The sequence below is a fragment of the Myxine glutinosa genome, chromosome 7, assembly GCF_964187855.1.
Source record: "Myxine glutinosa chromosome 7, kmMyxGlut1.1, whole genome shotgun sequence".
In the NCBI taxonomy this organism is placed as follows: domain Eukaryota; kingdom Metazoa; phylum Chordata; class Myxini; order Myxiniformes; family Myxinidae; genus Myxine; species Myxine glutinosa.
Window position 1 is genome coordinate 142,422,685 of NC_136267.1, and position 15,939 is coordinate 142,438,623.

General features: G+C 43.7%; 1 protein-coding gene across 1 annotated transcript in view; it reads left to right on the top strand.

Moving 5' to 3' along the window:
• Positions 1 to 14,868, top strand: part of LOC137431705 (ORM1-like protein 3) — a 38,884-nt gene extending 24,016 nt beyond the window's left edge. The window contains exon 4 of the mRNA XM_068123330.2: positions 13,276 to 14,868. Within this exon, the coding sequence (XP_067979431.1) occupies positions 13,276 to 13,411 (136 nt within the window). The 3' untranslated portion in view covers positions 13,412 to 14,868. The remainder of the gene's footprint in view (positions 1 to 13,275) is intronic.
• Positions 14,869 to 15,939: the final 1,071 nt, after the last annotated feature.

A 15,939-nucleotide genomic window follows, 5' to 3' on the forward strand; every position in this document is an offset into this window, starting at 1 on the left:
GGCTGGGCCACTCAAGGACTTTCACATTCTTGTTCTGAAGCCATCCAGTGTTGCTTTGGCTGTTTGCTTGGGGGTCACTGTCCTATTGGAACGTAAATCTTCACGGCAATCTTGGGGATTTGACTAAAGTCTTTTGCACTCTGAAGCAGGTTCTCCTCAAGGATTTTCCTGTATTTGGCTCCATTAGTTGTTCCCTCTATCCTTTCAAGTCTCCAAGTCCTTGCTGCTGGAAATCATCCCCATCGCATGATGCTGCCACCACCATGCTTCACGGTTGTGATTGTGGTAAATGGGTGATGAGTTGTGCTCTGTTTCCGTCAGATGTAGCGCTTTGCATTCAGGCCAAAGAGTTTAATTTTTGTCCCATCAGACCACAGAATGTTTGCCTCATGCTCTGTCTTTCACGTGCCTTTTGCAAACTTCAGGCATGCTGTTATGTGCCTTTTTCGCAGGAGTGGCTTCTGTCTAGCCACTCTCCCATAAAGCCTTGGTTTGTGAAGTGCTGCAGAGATTGTTTTCTTCCTTCAGGTTCTTCCATCTCAGCCAAGAAACTCCATAGTTCTGTCAGATGGTCATTGGTTTCTTGGTCACCTCCCTGACCAAGGTCTTTCTTGCCCGGTTGATCAGTTTGGTTAGAGGGCCAGCTCTAGCAAGAGTCTGGGTAGTTCATATTCTTTCCATTTCCTAACTCGGTGGTATTCAACTTGGTGTGAGCCAAATCTTCTGTTTTTGAAGGATTTTTTTCCTTTGAAACAATATGACTGCCAGACCACGTGACTGATGACTTCAGAACTATACATTCTCCAATATAATTGTTGCGTAGATCACACTCAAGAAATTTCAAACTGATTGAACTAAGAATTATGTTACTAACTATTAATTACTACATATGAATACTATGTATATGATACATATATATATATATACACACACACATACAAATATGTACCCCGGTTTAGAATAGGTACACCGTATCACTGCGTGTCGTAAGAGGCGACTAAAAGGGTTGGCGTCAGGAAGGGCATCTGGCCATAAAAACATTGCCTCAAAAAGAGAACAATGACGATTACAACTACGTATGGGCAGGGTACAGCCCGAAGTACCCCGTGGGGGACCCCACTCCCTCTCGTCAAAACTCAAGGTGGGGAACCCGATCGAAGCAAGGGTGGAAATCACTCAATTTATGACGACGAAACGTCTGATCTGATCGCCCGACGTGGAGATCGGTTTCTGAGGTTTGGGACATGGAATGTAGGGACAATGACAGGGAGATCAGGAGAAGTGGTGGAAGTATTGGTCAGAAGAAGAGTGGACATATGTTGTGTGCAGGAGACGAGATGGAAGGGAAGAGGTGTGAGAATGGTGAAGGGTAGGCAGGGACAGAAATACAAGTTTGTGTGGCAAGGGTGCCCGGAGGGCATGAATGGTGTTGGTGTCCTGTTTTCTGAGGAGTTTGTAGACAGTGTGGTGAGTGTGACTAGAGTGAGTGAAAGGTTGATGATGGTGAAAATGATGATTGGAAAGCTCTTGGTGAACGTCATCTCGGGATATGCTCCGCAGGTTGGTCGGAGCGATGAAGAGAAGGACAAGTTCTGGTGTGCGATAGAGAAGCTGATGGAAAACGTGAAAGATGAGGAAGTTGTTGTGGTAGGAGGAGACCTAAATGGACATGTGGGAAGGAGTATGGACGGTTTTGAGGGAGTTCATGGGGGTTACGGATATGGTGTGAGAAATGGAGAAGGTGAAAGGATTTTGGAGTTTGCTGATGGAGCTGATTTGTTGATTTGTAATACTCAGTTCCAGAAAGAGGATAATAAGCTTGTTACATACACGTCAGGTGGGTCGACGACAACCGTTGACTACCTGCTGGTGCGTAGGCGAGATAGGGGGCGCCTCCGGGACACAAAGGTGATCCCGGGGGAGGAGGCTGTTTCACAGCACCACTTGGTTGTCTGCGACATAACGGTGAAAGGTGCGAGGAGAGCTCGGCGTGTGAAGTACCAACCGAGAATGAAGGTGTGGAGGTTGAAAGAGGTGACAGTGAGGGAGGCATTAAAAGAGAGGCTGAGTATGATAGAGGATGATGTGGTTGAGCTTGAAAGTGGTTGGATGTCAATGAAAGATCGTCTGTTGGGAGCCGTCGGTGAGGTATGTGGATGGACAAAAGGACCACCGAGGCACTCGGAAACATGGTGGTGGGATGATGAAGTTTGAAATAGGATTGACGAGAAGAGGAAGAAGTTGGCAGAAGTGGCAGAAGGCGAAGGGTATGAGGGCAGAAAAGGCAGAGCATGAAAGTTATAAGGCAGCCAAGAAGGCTACAAAGAAAGAGGTAGCAAAGGTGCCGGAGGCATGGAGGAAAATGTTCGGAGAACGCTTGGATTTGAAGAGGGTCAGAGAGCGGTATTCAGGATTGCAAAGCAGATAGCGAAAGAGAAGTGTGATGTGATGGGGGTGAGTTGCTTGAAGGATGAAGTGGGACAAATCGTTGTGGACCCAGATGGAATTAAAGGAAGTTGGAAGAGATATATGGAAATACTGTTGAATGCAGAGAATGAATGGGATGGCAACATAGAGAGTAACCCAGTTTTAGGACCGGCAGAGAAGATAACCAAGAAGGAAGTTGAGGAAGCGATAAAAGCAATGAAGAGTAGAAAAGCGGGAGGGCCGACGGGAGTTGTGGGAGATATGTTGAAGGCAGCGGGAAATTGGGGTGTGAAGAGAATGCCAGAGATCTGCAATCTGGTGGTGAAAGAAGGCCGCATTCCAGTGGATTGGGAACCGAGTACCCTCGTCCCTCTATACAAGGGGAAAGGTGACCCTCTGGACTGTGGCTCGTATCGAGCGATAAAGTTATTGGAGCATGGAATGAAGGTATTGGAAAGGGTGTTGGAGAGGAGGATAAGGAAGAAAGTGAAGATTGATGAAATGCAGTTTGGATTTATGCCAGGAAGAGGAACGACAGATGCGCCTTTTATTGTGAGGCAGTTGCAGAAGAAGTACATGGAGAAGAGGAAGAAGTTGTTTCTTGGGTTTGTTGATCTGGAGAAAGCTTTCGATAGGGTTCCACTTGAAGTAGTGACATGGGCATTGAGGAAGTTAGGAGTGGAGGAATGGTTGATCAGAGTAGTGATGGCAATGTACAAAAGAGCGTGCACAACTGTAAGGATGAACGACGGGAACAGTGGTGAGTTTGAGGTGAAGGTGGGAGTGCATCAGTGGTCGGTACTCGGTCCACTACTATTTGTAGCTGTGATGGAGGTGCTGGCTCGGAACGTAAAGGAGGGTTTACCGTGGGAGTTGTTGTATGCTTTTAGCTCTTTCACGAGCCTCGATTCAGTATACAAAAAAAAAAAAAAGAAGATAAAAAAAAAAGATGATCTGGTGTTGATGGCAGAAAGTATGGATGGACTGAAGGAGAAGATGAACAAGTGGAAGGAATGTATGGAGACAAAAGGTCTGAAGGTGAATATCGGAAAAACGAAGGTGATGGCAAGTGGTAAAGCATGTGGTGAGGTGGAAAGAACTGGGAAGTGGCCGTGTGCTGTGTGCAGGAAGGGTGTCGGAGTGAATTCCATTCAATGTACAATGTGCGCTGAGTGGGTTCATCAAATATGTAGTGGTTTGAGAGGGTCATTAACCAGTGTGGCAGCTACATTCAAGTGTAAGTTTTGCACAGAGGGAGCTGCAGATGGAGGAAATGTTGTTGGATCTTGGAGACGGCGTGAAGCTGGAAGGTGTGAAAACATTTTGTTACCTAGGAGACATGCTGAATGGAGAAGGTGGATCAGACTCGGCAACGGTTGCTCGAGTGAGATGTGCATGGAAGAAGTTTCGGGAACTGAGTGGCGTGCTGACGAGGAGGGGAGTGTCGTTGAAGCTGAAGGGAAAGGTGTATGCTGCATGTGTGAGAAGTGTTATGATTTATGGGAGTGAGACATGGGTAATGAACGTAGAGCAGCAACGAAGGCTGGAAAGGGTGGAAATGCGAATGGTTCGGTGGATGTGTGGAGTATCGTTGAGAGAGAGGAAGACAAATGATGAATTGCGAAAGATGATGGGAATAGAGCCTGTGATGGATGCTGTGAAGAGAAACAGTTTGAGATGGTTTGGTCATGTGTTGAGGAAGGATGAAAGTGACTGGTTGAGAAGAATGATGGAAATGAATGTTGAAGGAAGTAGAGGACGGGGAAGACCGAGAAAGACTTGGCTAAAGATGGTCGAAGAAGAAATGCGGGCAAGGGGGTTAACAAGGGGAGATGCAGAAAATAGGGCAAAATGGAGAAGATCGTCACGGGGACCGCAAGGCTCACCCCCGCTCTTGCAGGGAAAATGGCCTTAAAATGCCTGTTGTTGTTGTTGTTGTTGTGTACATATATATATATTTATATGCATATATATATATATATCCGTTCTGTGGTCCGTGGTTCGAGTCCCGTATTGAGTCAGAATTTTTTCACACTTAGCTCCTCGCAGGAATTTGTTTCCTGCTTATAAAATTGTAGATGAATTAATCTTCGATGCACTTCTGCTTATACACACATACATACGCATACATATACTTACGCTAACATTCGGGGTCTGCCTAGCAGGCACGTAAGACATTGGCCATTATAAAGCTCGCAATGTTCAGTGTGGAAATTTCTGAGGAGATTACGGCTGGCTCAATAGCGCAGTGGGCTGTTGACGCGTAATCAATGGAGGTCCGTGGTTCGAGTCCCGTATTGAATCAGAATTTTTTCACACTTAGCCCCTCGCAGGAATTTGATTCCTGTTTATAAAATTGTAAAAAATTATATGTATATATATATATATATATATATATATATATATATATATATAAATATATATATATATATATATATATATAAATTACTATTTATGAATTACTTGTTGAATTATGACCTCATTCTTAAGGCAGCAACGACGTCATTGTTAATACTTTTTCCCCGAGTTTTTTTACAATGAGCCACGTTTCAAATTTTTTCCATGTCGTGATTTTGGAGATATGGAGGTGCAATGTTTTTCGGTTTGTCTGAGATGGGGCCTGTTAGTCAGGTTCACTATGTAATTTCGTTGGAATTTTTGGGGGATTTGGAAAACTATATATTTTTGGAAACTATATTGTTTTGTCAGTCAGAAAACCAATGTTGCTATTTGCACAGACTCCTGTATGGCGGCCATCTTGGATTTTCAAAATTGCCGCCGTAGAACTAATTTTTCTCAATATCTCAGCTTCTAAATAATATAGAGCTTTGATTCTAACGGCTAAACATACATTTTCAAGGGCCCCGAATCCAATGGTAACAAGTTCGATAAGCTAGACATGACCATAGAGCTCCTATGTGGCGGCCATCTTGGATTTTTCAAACTGGCCGCCGTAAACTTGATGTTTCTCAATATCTCAGCTTCTAAACAACATAAAGCTTTGATTCTAACGGCTAAACATACATTTTCAAGGGCCCCGAATCCAATGGTAACAAGTTCGATAAGCTAGACATGACCATAGAGCTCCTATGTGGCGGCCATCCTGGATTTTTCAAACTGGCCGCCGTAAACTTGATGTTTCTCAATATCTCAGCTTCTAAACAACATAAAGCTTTGATTCTAACGGCTAAACATACATTTTCAAGGGCCCCGAATCCAATGGTAACAAGTTCGATAAGCTAGACATGACCATAGAGCTCCTATGTGGCGGCCATCTTGGATTTTTCAAACTGGCCGCCGTAAAACTGATGTAACTCACCTTCTAAAGAGCACAGAGCTTTGATTCATCATTGAGTAAAGTCATCATCATCCTCATCATCGCTTTCGTTCATCACATCTTGAGAGTCCTGATCATTTTGGCACTGGATGTCACACTGACACAGGTCTGTACAAGCCAAGTTGTTTGTTCTGCAGGAACATCTAGATGAAGAACAGTCTGTTTTGCACTGACATCTAACCATTTGAATGATGGCCTTGGGGGCTGGAGGCTCCTCAGTTGTGGTTGGTTTCACTTGTCCATCCATGTCTTTGTAAAAGCCGTTTTGCAGGGGATTCAGCTGAGGATCCTGTTGAGCAATGCTTGCCTGACCCCACACTCTGGCTTGGATATGGACTCTAAGGATGTGCTGCTTGAGAGCTCCAAGAGTAGGAGGAAGCCTGTCACTTTCTGCCATGTGTTTGCAAAAGAGATACCATCGTAGTTCGGGGATGCTGTCGATGTGGATGCCATTTGGAGAGTAAGCAGCGCATACAAAGTTAGCTAGTGTGGACAACATGTCCTCCGTCACTTCAGTTGCATCTGAAAGCATTCGCACGGTGTCTATGACATCTTCACTTGCTTTGAGGTAGACATGCAGCCAGGTTGCTTTGCCTATTCGAGAGAACCTCCCAGTGTTGTCTGCCCCTGTGAAAGCATGAAAGGCTGGCAACGCCTTTGCTCTTTCGACCCCTAGAGCTATCCACAGTGGCTCTATTTGAAGTATTTCAGAGGCCATGGAAATGGATGTATTCCTCAGCAGTAGGTCATAGTTTGCTATGACTAGTACCAGGACATCTGTGTCGGGAGAGAAGAACACCAACTGCGCATCATGTGGGTTTCGCTGGGATGCCAGCACAGCCTGGTGGATCAACAGGGTGTCAGCTTCTTCATGGTTGTTGTCCTCGAAGAGCAGGTCACTGTTGCTCCTAGTACACCCTGAAGCAGACGTGATGATCAACTTGGATGAGTGACTGTTGTATTCTAGAGTTTTCGCTGCCAGATAGTCAGTCAGATCAGCCTTTGTTTTGTCATGAGAAAGGAATCTGCTCATTGGGATGTGTTTGATGTTGGTGTCATCTCTGACTTGATACTGTACTGCATCCTTTCCTTGCCTTCTTTTAGCCCTGGTAGCACTCTTCAGAGAATCGTTTTTGTACGTGTCAAAGACCAGTATGATCTCATCACAATCTTTTGTTAGAGACATGAGTCTGTCATTGAAGCATTCACCCAGATCGTTGACTTTCACTACAGTGGCTGGTTTCTTTGTCAGCTTATGCACAAGTACCATCCCATCCACCAGTGCAATCTTCCGACTTATAGGTTTACTAGATGTGGATGCCATAGTTCTTGTGTCCATTGGATCTTCTTGTAGAACACTTGCAGCTGGTGTCTGCTGCTGATCTTCGGGGTGAATTTCTGCTCTTGCTAACTTGTCGAGGAGATGAATTAACTTCGACTTGTCAGTGCATGGAAGAATTGTCCCATCTGGAGCGAACAGTGCTCTTGGTGTCACAGTGAACTCGTAATTTCCGATGGCATATTTCTGGTTGACGTCTCTGTTTGACTTGGCAAGGACCATGAGCCTTCCGTACAGTTCCTTAGTCTCCTTCAGATCCACAGTCCTGTCTCTGAGTTTCACTGTGGTTCTCTTGTTCCCAGACGTGAACATCTTGTTGTTCTCCTTCTTGACTGGTGCCCAGAGGCTAACATCTCCATTGATAAGCTCCGACACGTAGTCTTCATACAACTTCTGACCAGTGACATCAATGTTCAAGATCTGTGGTACATACTCGTCTGGGATGTAAGCATTCGTTATCACATTGTGCAGCTTGTCACCTTCAGTGTCAAATGGATTCCCGTGACTCATTATCGCAGCCTTGATCTTGTTGATTGCTTCATGCTCCCTCTTGACTGCACTTGGACCAAGGTCATGATGTTCTGTGATCTTGTCACCTTCCAGGCCAAACTGACTCTTGAAGTCTTTTGACAGGCGTGATAATTCTGGTGTAACCATGAAGAATCTCTGTCTAGCATTGGCATTGTTAGAGATGCCAATCAGTCCAGAGTGAATCTTCATCAGCTTGTTCAGATGTTCACATGCATGATCTGGTCCAATGGATACAAACGGGATGTCATTCTTGGTTACTGATAGATTGCCAGCTCCTAGTTCTTCCCAGGTCCTAGGGTGATTGGTTCTTAGGTCATACATGTCTGCGATGTATCGGGGCCAGAGCCGCTTGTATTTGATCCGGTCCATGGCAAAGAATAACTTGCTCAGTTCTTCTCCAGCTTGGAGGTGAAGCACCAGGTCAGCACTCCGTGTTGCTGCCACGAATAACAGGATTGTCTCCACCCGATGTAGATAGTTCATCATTGACTTGAACATTGCATTCTTGGATCTCCGTGCTTCCCACTCCTCGAGTGCCGTCACCACCCCATCAGATGTCAAGACTTGAAGGAGTTTGGTGTTTGCTTGTTTTACAGATTCAGCTTTCGTGCACTTGTTCGTCTCAGCACAGGCAGCTTCTACTCCCTCTGTTGCCTCGAAACACACATCCTTTACTTGTGGGTTGTCCTTCAAGAACTCCTCCAGAACCATTTCATAAAGTGCTACATATGAATATATATGGGCACGGAGAGACCGCTTGTAGTGTGTACATTTCAGGATTTGCCGCGTCGTGGCTGGACCATAGACATCAGCTTCTACCCAAGCATCATCAATGCCTGAGTTCTCCATGGAGGCTCTGAGGGCTCGGAGAGCCGCCATGACAACATGCAGCTCACCCAGTCTGGGGACGACTGTGCGTTTCAAGTCAGGTCTTGCATCCAGCAGTTGCACCACCTCGTAGAGGGCCATGTCAAATGAAATTACAGTGGGATGATCTTCACCAACTGCCAACATCCTTAGCTGACTGGCTTGCATGATCACGGTCAGTAGGGTTGGCCACTCATGCGCCACCTCTGGAAGTAGTGGCAAGGCACCAACCCGAGTCATGGACTGGCGTTCAGACAAGAGCGAGTTGTATCCTGCCCAACCTGGAATCTTGCTGGCGTGTTCCCTCGCTTTCATCCTGGATAGAGCAGAAGCAACAACCCATCCCAGTTGTGTCAGTTGATAGGATCTGGAGACCCCCTTGTTGATGACAAACTCCTCTGTTCTCTTCGTAAGCTGTGGTTTCGGCTTGTCACAGTGCAGCACATCTACATGGTATGGAGTGACCGATAGACTCTGTGCATCACCGATGATCAGAGGTTGCGCAACTGGTTCTCCAGGGACATCTGACTTCTGGTACACTGCAGTAATCGTTGCGTGAGTGGTTCCTTTCCCGTCAGGAGTATCCTCGGCAAAGTCCGTGTTGTCTGCAGCAAAGAACACAAAGGCTCCCCTTTTCAGGAATGGTGGCACGTACAGACCTTCAAACTGCCTGGTGTTTTCTACGACAGCATTGGCAAGAGCAGTTTCCATGAGGAGGGCGCGGACAATCGAAACACAGTAGCCATGTGCATTGAGAAGTCCCATCAGCTTTTTGTTGCGTGTGTCATGATGGACAGTCAGAGCCAATCCCAGGACTTGGGGGTTTTCTCTTGAATGGGGTGGCCTGAATGTTGCGGATTCGCTGCTTGGTTTGTACTTCACCTGTCTGTTGGATTTGAATCCATACATGATGTTCTGACTCACAGTGAGTGTTGATCTGTCTGTCTGTCTGTCTGTTGATCAACACTGTCAACACTGTCAACACTGACCTCGACAGGCCCTACCATTACCCAGCCAGCGGATCATGGTGTATAGTTCAGCCGGAACATCGTTGATATCGCTGGACACCTGTATGGTATTTGCTTCCTGGTCCTTCTTAATGAATTCTGCGATGCTCTTCCGTATCACTTGTGCTGCTTTGTAGATTGTCTTCATGTTGTTCTCGTCATCACCATCACTTGTGATTGCAGAATGAACCATGCTTTCCTCACATGCATCTGGACAGTAGAGGATGGCCGATTTTCTTCGGTCTTTTTGGAGAACAGATGTCACGCTTGGCAACTCAGTGACGATTCTTTCTTTCAGCCACTTTCTATTGAATGTAGGTACATGCTTTTCCAAGTGTTCTGCGCCAATCATATTGACATAAGTGGTTTCAATGTCATCCATGGAGAGATAAGCTTGGTTTTGTGTTTTGACATCTATCAGGTTGATCATCTCAATCAGACTTGCCCGTTGCAGCAATAGTTCTTTGTCTGCACTGCTTCTGTTTGCGCTAGGTCTGTCTCGTACTACATGGAACACATGTCTTCTCCAACAAGATTTGTGGTACTGAAGGTCAATTGCATGTGCATCACCTGGTGAGATACATGTGTTGAATCGTGTTTTCAATAATGCATCTTGGGACTTCTCTACAGCCTCTCTAAGCTCTTGACCAGCATTTTCAGTCCTAACCTGGTAGAGTAGTTGGCCATCATCTTTTTGGCAGAAGAAACACTGCTCTTTATCCAGTGGCACTGTACACGAGCGTGTGAACGGGGATGTTGCATCAGATGTTGATGAGCCTGGCTCGTCCATTTCTGTGCTTCCTCTCTTCTGTCCGCGTTTTTTTGCAGTATAGTGTCCAGTTGTTACTGCATGCGCATGGCGGTCTCTGGCACGTTGTATCTCGCTCTTGTTAGTTGCACTGGAGTAACAAGTGCGATGCCAAACTGCCTTCTCTGTAGAGAGTGTTTCTTTTGTGCTGTTTTGGAGTCGTTTATGGACTTGAACGTAGATGCCATCATGCAAACTGGCCCTTTCTTCTATTGTCTTCAATAAATGTTGGTAGGAATCTATTCTGGGGTTTAACACCAAGGATCCTTTCTTGACATCATCAGCCTTGCATAAAATGCACTGCTTACAGTTCGTGGACTCCTGGGCTTGCCCCACCCCTTCACCATCTTGTTGCATCTCACTCATAATGTGACATGTAGAACCTGCAAAGACAGCAAAGCAAAGGGAACCGTCACCGATATATACAACCACCACCACAGACATATTGATGTATAATAGGCTACAAATACATTACCACCATCACCACAATATCAGGTATATTGCTCAGTGTATAAATAATACAAAAACACACGCTGTAAACTAATTATTTTCCTCAGCTGTACCCTGGGGATCAAACTTATTACTTTAGTAGCTTGTCCACCTGTAAACAGATTTTAAGTTCTCATGAACATTAGGAGTATCTGTGTGTTATTTGGCAGTATGCCACAAAGGCCCACAAAGAGCAAAACACTCGCAGTAGAATAGTATTTCTCATTACAGTCAACACAGTCAGGTTCAGCATGTCCAGATTTTAGATTTCGTTGGATTGTTTTTGGGATTTAGAAAAATCAAAGCTCCGTCTTATTTAGAAAATGAGATCCTGAGAAACATCAATTTTACGGCGGCCAGTTTGAAAAATCCAAGATGGCCGCCACATAGGAGCTCTATGGTCATGTCTAGCTTATCGAACTTGTTACCATTGGATTCGGGGCCCTTGAAAATGTATGTTTAGCCGTTAGAATCAAAGCTTTATGTTGTTTAGAAGCCGAGATATTGAGAAACATCAATTTTACGGCGGCCAGTTTGAAACATCCAAGATGGCCGCCACATAGGAGCTCTATGGTCATGTCTAGCTTATCTAACTTGTTACCATTGGATTCGGGGCCCTTGAAAATGTATGTTTAGCCATTAGAATCAAAGCTCTATGTTATTTAGAAGCTGAGATATTGAGAAAAATTAGTTCTACGGCGGCAATTTTGAAAATCCAAGATGGCCGCCATACAGGAGTCTGTGCAAATAGCAACATTGGTTTTCTGACTGACTATACAATATAGTTTCCAAAAATATATAGTTTTCCAAATCCCCCAAAAAATCCAACGAAACTTTAAATCTGGACATACTGAAATCTGGACATACATAATCTGGACTTAAATCTGGACATACATACGACTATGTACCACATGACCGATGATGTCATAATTATCATTTTAAAAAAATCTACAGTAGGAGACTCTATGGTGAAAATTTCGTGGCCATTGGATGAATAGTTGCATTGAAAAAAAATTCATACTGATCGGATCAAGCCTTCTACGTATCGAATTATGACGTCATAATGAAGGCACCAACGAGATCATCATTAACATATCTTTTTCCACTTTGGGAGTATTTGGCAATGAGACACGTTTCAATTTTTTCCATTAAGCGGTTTCGGAGATAGAGGTGCAACGTTTTTCCAAGTATATGTACATACAGTACACTGCTTTGAATTTGCATACCACATGACCTATGAAGTCATAATTATCACTAAAAAATTCTGCAGGAGGAGGCGCTCCTATAGTGCAAAGTTTTGTGTCAATCGAACCATCGCTTGCCGAGAAAATGATTTTTTTTTTTTAATGCAGTACGCACGCAACCGATCTCTTTAACCCCCTCTTTTCGCTTCGCGAGGTCAGGGTAATGATGGAGCTCACTGTGCTCTTGAGAACTTTCCACACTGTAGAAATTGTTTTATACTCTCCCAGATCTATGCCGCCTCACAATTCTATCTCGGAATTCTCCGGGCAGTTCCTTGGACTCCATGGTACAGTTTCTGCTCCGACGTGCACTGTCAACTGTGGGACATCGTATAGAAAGGTGTGTTTCTTTCTAAATCATGTCCAATCAATTGAATTTGCCACAGGTGAATTCCAATCACGTTGTGGAGACATCTCAAGGATGATCAATGGAAATTGGATGCACCTGAGCTCAATTTGGAGTGTCATAGCAAAGGGGATGAATACTTATTGACTCAAGATATTTCAGCCTTTTCATTTTTAATTATTGTGTAAAAACTTCTTTTTTAAAACATTCCTATTTGATATTATCGGGTTTTATGTGTAGATCAGTGACAAACATCTCAATTTAATTCATTTTAAATTCAGGCTGTAACACAACAAAATGTGAAAAAAGTCAAGGGGTGTGAATACTTTTTGAAGGCACTGTACTATATAGCTTTTCAAAGAATTTGATTATGAGACAGAATCTCTGTAAAACTTCCTGGTGTCTTTGTGTTCTCTTCCCATGGCAGTTTCATGTACCTTCCTTGGTGTTTCAGCTTCCTGAAAGTCTACACTTTCCCAAAAGTTTAGGTCCTTCTTCCAGGTTTGGCTCATTGCTTCCCTCGATTACAAATGGGCACCGATATCTTCTTCTTTTTTTTTTTTTCATGTTCTTTCATGTTCTTTCATATTATTTTGTGTATAATAAATGGTGACCTCCATCTTGACACAGAGAGAAAAATATTGGCAGTGGTCGGTATTGAACCCGATGTGTAAATCGGTATTGCAACCTGGATGTCGGGTATGAAAGACCAATCGAACCATCCAATAGCTCTTACCTCAAGATAGTAAGAGTTGGAGTTGAGTGTAGTTTTAGGTTTATAAAATAAAAATCCAGTTTGTTCAGTTATAAATATGTTGCGTCTTGCATTGCCTCTGTTTCAGCCCCTGTCCATCTCTTCCCTTTCCTTGTTTAATCTCAGATACTTCTTGACAAGCTTCTACACCAAATACGACTCGCTCCACTTCGTCATCAACACGGCCTCCCTGATGGCCGTGCTTATCCCCAAGCTGCCTCAACTGCACGGCGTCCGCATCTTTGGCATAAACAAGTACTGAACTTTCAGGAAACACTGGGATTGGTAGTCCCCTCTCCCCCACTTTCTCCCCACCTTGAGCCACAATGACTAACTCGGCCATGAGACTGGTACCATAGCCACAGTGCCAGCACTCACCAGGCATTGTACCTATGTGGGCTTGCAATGAGGTGCCTGTGTGCTAGAGAGGCTGGATCCTTTCAAGTAAATATGTACATACAGTACACTGTATATATTTAACTTTTCTTTGTTAGTCGGGAAAAGATGGTGGGCTGTGTGGATTGCTCACAACGCGAGGGCAATAATTGTTTGCTCTATGATGATATTCAGTGTTAATTCATCCTTCCTTTTAATATTTTGTTTTCTTTTACCTTTTCCTTTTTCCTTTTTTTTTTTTTTTCCTTTGGAATGTCCACTCATAAGCAAATGAGGATTGTTCACGATGAGATACAAGCGCCCTTTGTTGCTCGTCGTTTGACGGTCACTTTTCGTGGAATAATAACTGGTTACGATCGGGATAACAGTCGCCCCTAATTTTTTGACGCTTTATAACACGATGCACAGATTGTGTGTCCTGCCCAGGCAGCTTTGTCCAATAAACTGATGTTCTTTGAACAGATCAAAGCACAATTTGTTAGTTCGTATTTCGTCTATTGTCAGATGACGAATGTGAGTCGATGTGCCAGATTTGCGTCTTGTTTGGCGGATGACAATTTGCAGGCCTTTTGATGTGCCCAAAAAAAAAGAAAGAAAAAAAAGACCTTTTGGGTTGTGCTGTTCTTGAGAGCATGACCGATACAAAACTAGGCAGGCCCTGGTGGAGAATTGTTTTGTGGTGAAGCTTTGTGAACGACGGCAACAACTTCTGCTTAATTCCGTTCAAGTGATATCGACCGTTGGCTTCTCCGATGATGCAACGCGTCCTCGCCTCGACCTGAGTTTGCCATTGTGACTTTCTTTTATTTCATCTCACCTCATTCTTTTATCACAATGCATATGGTGAGACCCACGTGTATGCTGGATTCTACTTTCTTAACCATGGTACTCATCAAGTGTGAACCTTTGTGAATTTCCCTTGCTTTCTTAAACATTAGTCTGACAAAAAAAAAGGATTGTCTTGAAAATTGCTACCAATTATTGCTTTTTGTACATGTGGTGAATGACTTTATGATGTCGAATAATAATCAGACTTCTGCAACAAAGGGCTTGCTTTCCACAAAGGCTGAAAAGGCTTTTTTGTGTTTTTATTTTTTATTTTTTTTGTCTTTTAAACTCAAATCGCCGCGTGTCAGATGAAGTGGATGGTGCGGAGAACGGTTAACTCACTTTCTTCAACATGCTTGGTGTGTTCCACTTTAATCATAAAGCAGAGTGGGTTTTAATATTTTTTTCCTCTTTTGTCCAGTCTGTTCCTTTAATGTGAGTATTTTTGCGAAGACAATGGGTTAAATAAAATTTCCTCCAATTTGGCAAAAACAAGACCTATTTCTCTCATTTGTTTGTTCAATGGTGTCCATAGATATCCTTTTTGCATTTGAAAGGTTAAAAACGTTCGAGGAGTGAAGAGTTACTGGTCTAATATTTTGTTTGTAGTCTCACCTGTACCTGAAGGTACAGCAGAGGCTATTGTAATTTGTCAGTGTGAGAGTCCACACACACAGGCATCTACTTTAATATAGACGATTCACTCTCAGATGTAATGTAATCTTTCTCCTGGTGAAGCTCTGCATTGGTCTTCTTCCAGGATATACACGACCAGTCAAAAGTTTTAGAACACCTCAATTTTTCCAGTTTTTATTGAGATTTACGCAGTTTAATGTCCAGTGAACAACCTGAAATGGTACAAAGGTAAGCAGTAAACTGCTCGAGGTTAAAAAAAAATGTTTAGGTTAGCAAAAACGGGAAAATAATGTAAATTGCACAGTTATATTGTAAAAAAAAAAAAGGCCTTTTTCAGGGAACCAGTAATGGGTTAACAACTTACAGCTGTTCTGCAGCAATGTAAGTAAATTAAGTCTTGAAAGTTGATGCAAACAATTCCTACAGGTATCCCAACCTCTGCTGATTACTTGATTACCAACCCACAGTCTGTATAAAAGCAGTATTGGAACAGACTGTTATTACACCCTCTGAAGCATTATTTGGACAATATTGCACTGCAGGAAGTAGTATATTGGAAACTGGAGGAAACTCTGACAGGAAGAGGTCTGGCAGACCCAAAGTCACAACAGAATCAGAAGACAAGTTTCTGAGAGTCAACAGCTTGCGTGATAGGCGGCTCACAGGACAACAGCTTCAAGCACAGCTTAACACTGGTCAAAGTAAGTAAGTCTCAGTTTCAACTGTGAAGAGAAGACTTCGAGCTGCAGGTTTGACAAGTCGAGTGGCAGTAAGAAAGCCATTATTGCTAAGATGGCAAAATAAGAAAAAGAGGCTTGCCTGGGCCATGAAGCACCGCCAGTGGACTACTGAAGACTGGAAGAAGGTCTTATGGACCGATGAATAAAAATTTGAAATGTTGGTTCATCACACAGGGTTTTTGTACGCCGT